Raw genomic sequence first — 12190 nt, forward strand, 5'->3', positions numbered from 1 at the left:
ACCGGAGAGTGGCTTTTTCCGACCTAGCCTCAGAGTATCACTCCCGCTGTGTTCTCCTGGTCGAGGCAATTCTACGCTGTCCCTCATTCAAGGGTAGATGACACTGGGACTTCCCTGGCAATCCAGTGGTTAAGACCCTGTGCTTCTCCTGCTGGAGGCAAGGGTTTGATCCCTGGGTGGGGAATGAAGATCCCACAGGTCACACGGTGAGGCCAAAAAAATAAGGAGTAATATAAAAACAAACAAAATACAAAGGGAAAGGACATTGACCGCATTTCTCAATGGGAGTAATGTGAAAGAATTTGTAATTATATTCTAAAACCCCCATGCCATGCTCCTCTTTTCTCATGGATGCAGATGAACCTCCACAGAGAAAAGGAGATAAAGAGCATACGTCAAACAGTTAAGGGTCATTAACTCTGAGGTAGGGAAGAAGAGAGAAACTCACTTTGTGCTTTGTATATATGAATTATCTGAAATCTTTATGAGCATGTATTATTTTTGTAACCTAAAAGGCAATTCAAAATAACAAAGCAAGGGGGAAAAGACTGCAACAGAACTCCAGAAATATGTTTTTATATGAGAACTCAAACCAAAAAATATACTGCAAGCCACAGCCCACTGCACTCTGTCTATCCTGGTGCCTCAATAGAACGATGACTGAGCCACCAAATCAGCCCTGATGGGGCAGTGGGGTAGGTTGGGAGGAGAGTGCCCCCGGCTGGCCTGACTTACCCCAGGGTGCCGTCCGCCAGCCAGCCCGTGGTGCACACCGCTAAGGCGCAGTCCTGGACCACCTTCCGCAGCTCATCTGCAGACACCAGGTGAGCACCCCTGTTCCTGCAGGAAAGCCGCGCGGCCTCCAGTGCCAGGCCCCGAGAGCCGTTCTGAGACTCCAGCACGAAGAGCTTCCCTGTGTGAGGACAAGCACAGACACAGGCTGATTCCAGGATCCCAGGGAATTTAACCTCAGCAGACGCCCCCCGGGGCAAACACCTGTCAGGACTGTGGTCTCTCCCACTTGCTCAAAGACTGAAGCGCAGCAACTACCACAGTGCACTCATCCCTGGGACCAACTAATGACAGTTATAATTTTTTACTCTTAAAAAAAAAAAATCAACTATCTGTTCTGGCATGTTTATCTGGATAAGTCCTTCAAATCTTCCATTTAAAAAGATGCTTAGCGGCATTATTTACAATGCTTGGCAATTTCCTTGCCAAGACAAGGAAACATCCTAACTGTGTATCAGTAGATGAATGGATAGAGAGATATACACAACGGAAAACTATTCATCCATAAAAAAGAATGAAAGTTTGCCATTTGCAGCAACATGGACAGACTTCAAGAGCATTATGAGAAGGGAAATATGTCAGACAAAGACAGATACTGTACAATATCACTTAAATGTGGAATCTAAGAAATACAACAATAGTGAATATAACAACAAAGAAGCAGACTCACAGATACAGAGAACAAAGTAGTAGGGGGAATGAAAAGGGGAGGGGAAATCCGGGGGTGGGGGAGGTACAAACTGCTGACTGTAAGACAGGCTCAAGGATGTGTTGCACAACACAGGGAATATAGCCAGTATTTTGTAATATTTGTAAATGGAAGACCAGGGACTGCAGCACTCCAGGCTTCCTTGTCCATCACCAACTCCCGGAGCTTGCTCAAACTCACGTCCATCCAGTCAGGGATGCCATTCAACCATCTCATCCTCTGTCATCCCCTTCATCCACCTTGAATTTTTCCCAACATCAGGGTCTTTTCTGATGAGTCCGTTATTCACATCAGGTGGTCAAAGTATTGGAGTTTCAGCTTCAGCATCAGTCCTTCCAATGAATATTCGGGACTGATTTCCTTTAGGATGGACTGGTTGGATCTCCTTGCAGTCCAAGGGACTCTCAAGAGTCTTCTCCAACACCACAGCTCAAAAGCATCAATTCTTGGGTGCTCAGTTTTCTTTATAGTCCAACTATCACATCCATACATGACTACTGGGAAAACTACAGCTTTGACTAGATGGACCTTTGTCAGCATAGTAACATCCCTACTTTTTAATATGCTGTCTAGGTTGGTCATAGTGTTTCTTCCAAGGAGCAAGTGTCTTTTAATTTCATGGCTGCAGTCACCATCTGCAGTGATTTTGGAGCCCAAGAAAATACAATCTCTCACTGTTTCCACTGTTTCCCCATCTATTTGCCATGAAGTGATGGGACCATATGCCATGATCTTAATTTTTTGAATGTTGAGTTTTAAGCCAACTTTTTCACTTTCCTCTTTCACTTTCGTCAAGAGGCTCTTTAGTTCTTCTTCACTTTCTGCCATAAGGGTGGTGTCTTCTGTGTATCTGAGGTTATTGATATTTCTCCCAGCAATCTTGATTCCAGCTTGTGCTTCATCCAGCCCAGCATTTCACATGATGTACTCTGTATATAAGTTAAATAAGCAGGGTGACAATATACAGCCTCGATGTACTTCTGTCCCAATTTGGAACCAGTCTGTTGTTCCATGTCTGGTTCTAACTGTTGCATCTTTTTTTTATTTTTATTTTTTCATTTATTTTTATTAGTTGGAGGCTAATTACTTTACAGTATTAACTGTTGCTTTTTGACCTGCATACAGATTTCTCAGGAGGCAGGTCAGGTGGTCTGGTATTCGTCTCTTGAAGAATTTTCCAGTTTGTTGTGATCCACACAGTCAAAGGCTTTGGTGTAGTCAATAAAGCAGAAGTAGATTTTTTTCTTGAACTCTCTTGTTTTTTCTATGATCCAATGGATGTTGGCAATTTGATCTCTGCTTCCTCTGCATTTTCTAAATCCAGCTTGAAGATCTGGAAGTTCTCGGTTCACATACTGTTGAGGCCTTGCTTGAAGGATTTTGAGGATTACTTTACTAGCATGTGAGATGAGTGCAATTGTGCGGTAGTTTGAACATTCTTTGGCATCGCTGTTCTTTGGGATTGGAATGAAAACTGACCTTTTCCAGTCCTGTGGCTACTGCAGAGTTAACTTTGCAGGTATATTGAGTGCAGCACTTTAACAGCATCATATTTTAGGATTTGAAATAGCTCAGCTGAAATTCCATCACCTTCAATAGCTATGTTTGTAGTAGTGCTTCCTAAGGCCCACTTGACTTCACTTTCCAGGATGTCTGGACAAAACGTTTCTGACAAAATGTGGTCCACTGGAGAAGGGAATGCAAACCACTTCAGTATTCTTGCCTTGAGAACCTCATGAACAGTATGAACAGGCAAAAAGATATGACACTGAAATATGAACTCCCCAGGTCGGTAGGTGCCCAATATGCTACTGGAGAAGAGTGTAGACCTAACTCCAGAAAGAATGAAGAGACAGAGCCAAAGCGAAAACAACGCCCAGTTGTGGATGTGACTGGTGATGGAAGTAAAGTCAGATGCTGTAAAGAATAATACTACAAAGGAACCTGGAAAGTTAAGTCCATGAGTCAAGGTAAATTGGAAGTGGTCAAGCAGGAGATGGCAAGAGTGAACATTGACATTTTAGGAATCAGTGAACTAAAATGGACTGGAATGGGCGAATTTTATTCAGATGACCATTATATCTACTACTACAGGTAAGAATCCCTTAGAAGAAATGGAGTAGCCCTCATAGTCAACAAAAGAGTCTGAAATTAAGTACTTGGGTGCAATCTCAAAAACAACAGAATGATCTCTGTTCGTTTCCAAGGCAAACCATTCAATATCACAGTAACCCAAGTCTATGCCTCAACCAGTAATGCTGAAAAAGCTGAACAGTTCTATGAAGACCTACAAGACCTTCTAGAACTAACACCCCCCAAAAGATGTCCTTTTCATTAATAGTGGACTGGAATGCAAAAGTAGGAAGTTTACAGATACCTGGAGTAACAGGCAAGTTTGGCCGTGGAGTACAAAATGAAGCAGGACAAAGGCTAACAGAGTTTTGCGAAGAGAACGCACTGGTCATAGCAAATGCCCTCTTAGAACAACACAAGAGAAGACTCTACACATGGACATCACCAGATGGTCAATACAGAAATCAGATTGATTATATTCTTTGCAGCCGAAGATGGAGAAGCTTTATACAGTCAGCAAAAACAAGACCAGGAGCTGACTGTGGCTCAGATCATGAACTCCTTATTGCAAAATTCAGACTTAAATTGAAGAAAGTAGGGAAAACCACTAGACCATTCAGGTATGACCTTAATTAAATCCCTTACAATTATACAGTGGAAGTGACAGATTCAAGGGATTAGATCTGATAGAGTGCTTGAAGAACTATGGACGGAGGTTTGTGACATTGTACAAGAGGCAGTGATCAAGACCATCCCCCCAAAAAAGAAAAAGAAGTGCAAAAAGGCAAAATGGTTGTCTGAGGAGGTCTTACACATAGCTGAGAAAAGAAGAGAAGCTAAAGGCAAAGAAGAAAAGGAAAGATACACCCATCTGATTGCAGAGTTCCAAAGAATAGCAAGGGGAGGTAACAAAACCTTCCTCAGTGATCAGTGCAGAGAAACAGAGGAAAACAATAGAATGGGAAAGACTAGAGATCTCTCAAGAAAATCAGAGATACCAAGGGAACATTTCATGCAAAGATGGACACAATAAAGGACAGAAATTGTATGGACCTAACAGAAGCAGAAGATATTAAGAAGAGGTGGCAAGAATACACAGAAGAACTGTACAAAAAAGATCTTCAAGACCCAGATAACCATGATGGTGTGACCACTAACCTGTAAATGGAAAGTAACCTTCAAAATTGTATAAAAATTAAAACACTGAAAAAGAATAGATAAAAAGGCATTTTACAAACCCCGTATGCTAAGGCTCAGCGTCCTAGGTTCCCCTGGGCGGGGTCACTTGGTGTCCGAGGCCCTGATTCAGCCTCAGCTCTGCCTCCCTCTGCTGCCCTGCCCTGGAGTGTGGCTTCACACCCAGCAGGTCGCTTCCCTCCTCTCTCAGGACATCATTACTTCCCACGATGAGCGCGCTTGTGTAGCTGCATTTCTCCCCACTGGACAAGACAGCAGTGGCCTCATCTCTTGCACCCTGGCTGCCGGCACTACATCAATCTATGGGCAAGAAGCCTCAAGAAACATAGGAGAGATGGGTGGAATAGGACGTGAACTCAGGGAGAGCAAAAGAGTCTAAAAGCAAAAGGCAGCTTTGGGCAAGAAAACCATGTTGCAGGGGGGAGTGCTGGGGTCCCCAGCAACCTCTTGAAGGGACCAAGTAGGGACCCTGTTTTAAGGTAAAAGCAGGGGAGAAAAAGCCCACCTAAAATGTCACATTTCACTTCTGTCAGCAAAATTAACATATTGATTTTAATCAAATAAGAACCTTAACTGTCATCTACTGCAAAATTGTTACCACAAACACAGTAATCTTCCCAGCTTTGGAGCCAAAAGCTATAATAAAAAAAATGCAAAAACTTTTTGCAATAAACATACCTGAAGGTGACTGGAGTTCCTTCAGACATGGTGCCAGTGTGCAGAAAATGACCTGAATAACTGTATTAATACTTGGTAGTCCTACCTGAAGAAGCAAGCATGCACCCTCAAGACACTTTTGTATTAATAGCATTTGTGTATCTGGGGAAAAAACAGCTATGAAATTAGACACGGGTTTTTTGATGGTCAAACCCCGGAGATAAAAGTGAAAGCCAAGGGTTCCCATGATGTAAGAAACCTGCTAGACATCTTTTCCCTCCTCCAGCACTTCCCTGCTACATGCACACGTGAGTCTGAGAGTCTGAAACGTTGAACTCTCAAGATAAAAGAGTGGACAAGGGTAAACCATATCCCCTCCCCTCATTCTGAAGACTGTCGGATGAGTCATCTTGGTGCTAGGAACCCAAATGCTAATCTTCGCTGAGATCTGTAGTCCTAACAAAAAATGGATGTCTAAAATACGTCAAGCCATGGATGTAGCCTAAAGTGGCCTGAGACTACCATTTACCCAGACACCTCATAGGAACAAATCGGGGCGGGGAAACACCTTTATCTTATGCTATAGGAAATCCCATGCAAACACTTTTTTCAAAGGCAATGACCACCAAAGCAAAACACAGCGAAGAGTACAAGGAAACGAGGCACTATGAGTAAGAAGCAACAGATACAGCACGTAACAGACGCTGACCTAAAAATAAGTCCAATGCTGGTACTAACAATCGTCAATGACGATTACTATATTTAGAGAAATAACAAATTTGAAAATATCTGCAAAGAACAGGAAGCTATAAAAAGTTACTAAGCTGACTTGAAAAAGAACAAAATAGGAAATCTAGAATTTTTTTTTAAAATGATAAAATTAAAATGTAATAAATGTTTTTGACTGCATATCAGACACATTTGAACAAAGAACTTATCCTTGAAAAAGAAATCAGAAGACATCATCCAAAATGTAGTAAAATGACCAAAAAGATGGAAAATATTAATATTACTCAGCTGTAAAAAAGAATGAAATAATGCCATTTGCAGCAACATGGATGAACCTAGAGATGGTCATACTGAGTGAAGTGAGTCAGGGAAAGACAAATGTCTTATGATGTCACTTACATGTGGAATTTAAGACGTGATATAAATGAACTTATTTACAGAACAAAAATAGACTCACAGACACAGAAAACGAACTTATATGGTTACCAAAGAGGATGAGGGGGGAGACGAATCAGGAGTTTGGGATTAATGTATATGCACTACTATATATAAAACAGATTATCAACAAGGACCTACTATGTAACACAGGGAGCTATATTCAACATATTGTAATAACCTATAATGGAAAAGACTATTAAAAAGTGAATCACTTTGCTCTATACCTGAAACTAACACAACATTGTAAACTAACTATACTTCAGTTTAAAAAGTGGTTAGAATATAAAAACTGAAAAATAGAACAGCAGAGAGCAACACCTCCCAACTTTGTCCTTGAGGTCACCATTGCCCTAATGCCAAAACCAGACAGAAGACACAAGAAAAGAAAATTATAGGCCATTATCTCTCATAGACACAAAAATCCTCAACAAAAATACCAGCAAAGCAAGTCCAGCAGAATTAAAAAAAAAAAAAAGAATTATACACTGTGACTAAGTTGGATCTATCCCAGGAATACAAGGTTGACTTATACCCCCAAATCAATTAATATAATACAATTTATCAATAGAATAAAAGACAAAAACTACACGATCATCTCAATAGATGCAGAAAGGCACTTGACAAAATTCAATACCTTTTCATGATAAAAAGGATTCAACAAACTAGGAATGAAGAGGAATTTCTTCAATCTGATAAAAGCATCTACAAAAATCCCATAGCTAACATTACACTTGATGGCGAAATGCTGAATACCTTCTACTATGATCCTTGTCAACAAGGATTATCCACTCTTGCCACGTCTATTCAACATTGTACTGGCAGTTCTCTCCAAGGCAATTAGGCAAGAAAATGAAATAAAAAGCATCCAGATTGGAAAAAAGAAAAATATATCTGCAAATGACATAATCTTGGAATGTAGAAAATCCTAAAGAATCCACTAAAAAACTACTAGAACTAGTTCAGTATTTATACTTCAATGAATCTGTGGAGAAACTAAAGTAGGTCATCTTGCTATAAAATCTTTCCCTAGGATTCCATTTATACACATCCTTTCACAAACCATCTTGACATGGATGACTCACATTTTTCTCTTCAGTCCAGACCCTTTCTGTTCACCCCAGCCTTCTCTTCACCTCCAGCCTCTCTCACCTGGACAAGTGAAATACCATCCTGTATGGTCTCTCCACATCCGTCTTGCCCTGGTCCTATCCATTCTTCCTACTCTCAGGATGAGTTTCTCAAAATGCAAACCTGATCAGTCACTCTACTACTAGAAGCCATTCAATGGTTTCCTTTCCATTTTGGGATTAAAACAAAACTTGGCCACATGTCAGTTCTCCTAGCATCATCTTAAACTACTTCCACCTTGGACTCTGGACTCCAGAACTGTTTCTTATCACATGTCCCATTTTCTCAGTGACTCACAGTTTCTTTATACATCATTTTCTATTTAGATCCCTTTCCTTCCCGCCTTTGCCTGGTCAGTTCTTGCTCATCTTTCAGATCCTCCTACACCAAATGAAAAATCTCCTAATACATGCTGTCATAGTACTTCCGTCCTTTAATCTTATCAGAACTGCAATTTCACATTTTGTTCACATAATTATTTGCTTAATGCATCTCTTCCCCCACTGGATTTTTTTTTTTTTTTCTTTTGCTGGGCCACGGCTTAGTTGCAGCATGTGGAATCTTTCAGCTGCAGCATGAGGGATCTTTAGTTGCACTACGTGGGATCTAGTTCCCTGACGAGGGATTGAACCTGGGACCCTGCAATGGGAGCATGGAGTCTTGGCCACCAGGGAAGTCCCTCCCCTATTGGATTTTAAGCTCCCTGGTAACAAGGACCTTTTTCTCCTTGCCATTCTATCCTCAATAGCAAGGGCAGTAACCTATATGGTAGATACTCAAATTATCTGTTAAATGAATGATCTTTTCCTGCAATCATTACCCAAACACAGTTAATTTGCATCCAGTTAATGAGAAGATTTTTTCAGTTTCAAAAGTATTTTAAAATTACAGTAGCAGGTCTCTTTTATGTATAAGATACATATCTAATTAGTCCAATGGCAAACTAAATGTTTGTCATTTGAGTTTGACTTATTTTTTAATAGGTCTATGGAATTTTTAATAACTTCAAATTCTCTCTTCAAATGTCCTAACACATCAGTTTAGCTGCACATTTCATCTTCCTCCTTCCATCACTGTAGAACACAAATCCCCTAAGTGTGAAAAGTGGTGGTAGTTAAGCATATATTTAGTAAAGAAAAGATTCCTTTCATAAATAGATTCTAATTCTTCAATGGCTCTATTATAAAAGTTGGAGCTCAGCAAATGGAGTTTCTTGAAAGCAAAGGTACCTGTAGTTCGCCATCGGGGAAGAAGGGAGAAGGAAAGGAGAAAGGGGAGAAACTCAGGCATTTCTGCAAGTGTTACCAAGAAAAGCGGGATAGGGAAGGACAGAGGGGCCTGGGGTGCTTCAGTCCATGGGGTGGCAACGAGTCGGCCACAACGTAGCAACTGAACAACAGCAATGCTTGTTGCTTTCTCCTTGTCTGATGATATTTCTGTCTTAGATGTTCTATGATCCAAATCAAGCCATGTTGCTCCATATCCATCTGGCATTCCACTTAAGCAGTTATAATGGGGTGAAACTAAAGTCTCATGGATTGCAGTATATTTAAAAGGAAATAAAATGGGTACAATAGTATACATTGTTCAAAAGTTAGTACCAGCTGCAATTTATTCTAGTTGCATTCTTTAAAATCAGCTTAATTTTTCATGACTCAATGTCAGGCCAAAAACTACTAGAGCAAAGAACTAAGAGTGGATTGGCTGCTAATAGGGATGGGATTTCTTTTGGGGTGATGAAAATACTCAGAAATTAGAGAGTGGTAATGGTTGTAAAACATAATGACTATATTAAAAAACATTTGAATTGTGTGTTTTAAAATGGTAAATTGTACATGAATTTTATCTTAATTAAAAATTCACAGTGTTCACTAGAAGCCTTCAAAGTTAACAGTGTTTTTTTTTTTTTTCTCTCACACTCTCTCTGAGGATATGGAGAAATCAGACACTCGCCTTAATTATGAGCAAAGAGTCCTACAATCTGGCACTTAGGACAAAACTTCTTTAATACCTGGAGGTTTTCCTCTGGCTTTCTCCTTTCCCTAACCACTGTGCTTCTTTTTTGTCAAATCTTGTCCTTTCACCCAATATTGTTTGCTAAATAGTGATGACATTTTAAGATATACAAAGCATCCTGAATCAGCCTAGGGTTTTTTTCCTTCATCAACCTAACTTGTCCCAAGCTTGATTTACTAGAATCCCTCATGGATGTGAGAACTGATGGCTTCTTTTTCATCATATCCTTCTGCACAAGTCAACGGGGATTTTGTTCCAAAATCAAAAGACAGCTAAATTAGCTTTTTGAAACTGAACTGATCTAAGGTTGTGATTCTGCGAATTCAAGAGAAGTATTGAAAGCTGAATTCAGGTTCAACAAGCGAACAAAAAGATAGGTCAATTCTCAAAAATCTGCAATAATCTGGTTCTTACCTATTTCTCCAGTTTCTTGTGGAAGGACAGCCTCACCTTGAACTTTGCACTCTAGCCACTCTATCATTTATCCCATTTCCCCTGCCACTCACAGGGCCTTTGCACGTGCCATCGTCTCTCCCCAGTATATTCTCCTCTCTGTTTCACCTAGCTGATTTCCTCTCGTCTTTCAGCTCTTCCCGGACCAAGCCAAAACTCCAAGGGAGTCTTGTAATCACCGGCGTTGCCATTAGGAGCACATTTAATAGACGTGGGAAATCGTATCTCTGCAGCGGAGATTCCAGGCACCCTAGACTGATTTCATTTTGCAGACTTTTCAAGGAGATCTTGGAAAGCTAGCGGCAGGGCTGTGAGATCAAAGCACAGGCTTTCTCTGGTGCGCGCCCCGCAGGAAGGGGTGGTTGAGGGACTCCAGGGCGCGTTTCGGCTCGCGGCGCCTCGAGGAGGCGGGAGAGGGGACGCAGGGTTTCAGGACGGCCTCTCGCCTCCTTCTCGCCCCAGCTGGCCTTGCTCTGGGCTCGTCCCCGGGGGCAGCCCAGGCGAGCTTAGCTTTCCCCACCGAGACCCTGTGAGCCACCCGGGGCCCGCCGCCTCGTGGACACTCCACGGACACTCACCATTCGCCGGCATGGAGAGGCGCGGCAGGCCAAGGAGGAGCAGCGCCGCCGCCCAGAGCCGGGCGCCGGGGCCGGGTCCCTCGGCAGCCATGGTGCGGGGCGTCCGTGGGCCCGCAGCTGGAGCGCGGGCTCTGACCGCGCTGAGATCCCGCTGCCCGCGCCGCTGCCCAGCGCGCGCCCCTCGGCTCCGCGCGCTGCGCTCCGTTCGCGCGTCGCAAGGTTAGCCCCCCGCGCGCAGAGAGGGGGGAGCGCGGCGGGCCTGAGAGGCTGGGGACGCCGGAGCCGCAGCGCGGGGGCCCAAACTCCCGGGGGTCCCGTCCGCGGCGCCGGGGAGGCGGCAGCAGCCCGGCTCCGCCTTCGCGCTGGGCACCTGGGGTCTCGGTGCCAAAGGAGGCTGCGCCGGACGGACGGCAGGCTCCCAGGGCGCCTCCCAGACGAAGGGGAAGGGCTTGAGGAGGGGGGAGACCAGAGCACCGGCTTCAGGGAATCCCCGCCTGCCTGGGCACCCTCTGAGAAAGGGGGACGCAGTCTTGAGAGGCCTAGCCCCTCCAGGAGGACCGGGAAAAATCGGATGCCTAACTCTGCCCTCTGCTTCTTGACTGCAGCTGGAGTCCTCCTGCAGTGGGAGAATTTTTTTTTTTTTTTTAAAGAAAACTAACTGGCCAACCTCATTCTGGGGAGTGACACACACGGGCTAGCGAGACTCTTTTTCCCTAAAAGGCCTGACAGTCTTTCACGTGTAAGTGTAAATGAATTGACTTAACTGTTCATCTTCTAACAGCTAGCTGGTAAGCTGAGGAGTGAGAATTCACACGTCTGGGCTGGAGGGGACCTTCTGACGCCTGGTGATCGCTGAGAGCGGTGGGGAGGGGACACCAGGCACCTGTAGGAGGAGCTGCGCTTTGATTGCTTCAGGAACTGTGCCTACCACCGTTTTTTTTAAGAATAGTCTATTGGATATTACTAGCGAATCCGAATGACATTTTCAAGTTTGTCTTTATTCAGGCCTGTCTTGGCCGGGCCTGATTTGGAGAGATAGCATGCTCTAAAGGTTTAATTGGTGCAACTGTTTTAGAGAACTGTTTGGCTATTTCATATAAAGTTAAAATACACCTCTCCAAAGACAGAGAATTCCATTCCTGGGTGTATATCCAAAAAAAAGAAGTGAATGTCCACAAAAAGATTTATACCCAAATTTCATAGCAGCTTTAGTCACAATAACTAAAAACCGGAAGCAACCCACATGTCATCCATTGACTGAACAGAAAACCAAACTGCATCATGTTTATGCAATAGAATACCCTTCATCAGTAAGAGGAAGTAAATATTGATGCACTCAATCACATGGATGAGTCTCAAAAATATGATGAGTGAAGGAAGATTTAGCAAAAGAGTTCATACTGTAAGGGGACCACCAGGC

General features: G+C 43.0%; 1 protein-coding gene across 1 annotated transcript in view; it reads right to left on the minus strand.

Annotated features, from left to right (window-relative positions):
• Positions 1-11370, minus strand: part of SUSD5 (sushi domain containing 5) — a 41985-nt gene extending 30615 nt beyond the window's left edge. The window contains exons 1-2 of the mRNA XM_043886929.1: positions 10771-11370; positions 736-913 (exon numbers count right to left, since the gene is read on the minus strand). Of these exons, the coding sequence (XP_043742864.1) occupies positions 736-913; positions 10771-10861 (269 nt within the window). The 5' untranslated portion in view covers positions 10862-11370. The remainder of the gene's footprint in view (positions 1-735; positions 914-10770) is intronic.
• Positions 11371-12190: the final 820 nt, after the last annotated feature.

This window comes from Cervus elaphus, chromosome 24 (genome assembly GCF_910594005.1).
Source record: "Cervus elaphus chromosome 24, mCerEla1.1, whole genome shotgun sequence".
NCBI lineage: Eukaryota > Metazoa > Chordata > Mammalia > Artiodactyla > Cervidae > Cervus > Cervus elaphus.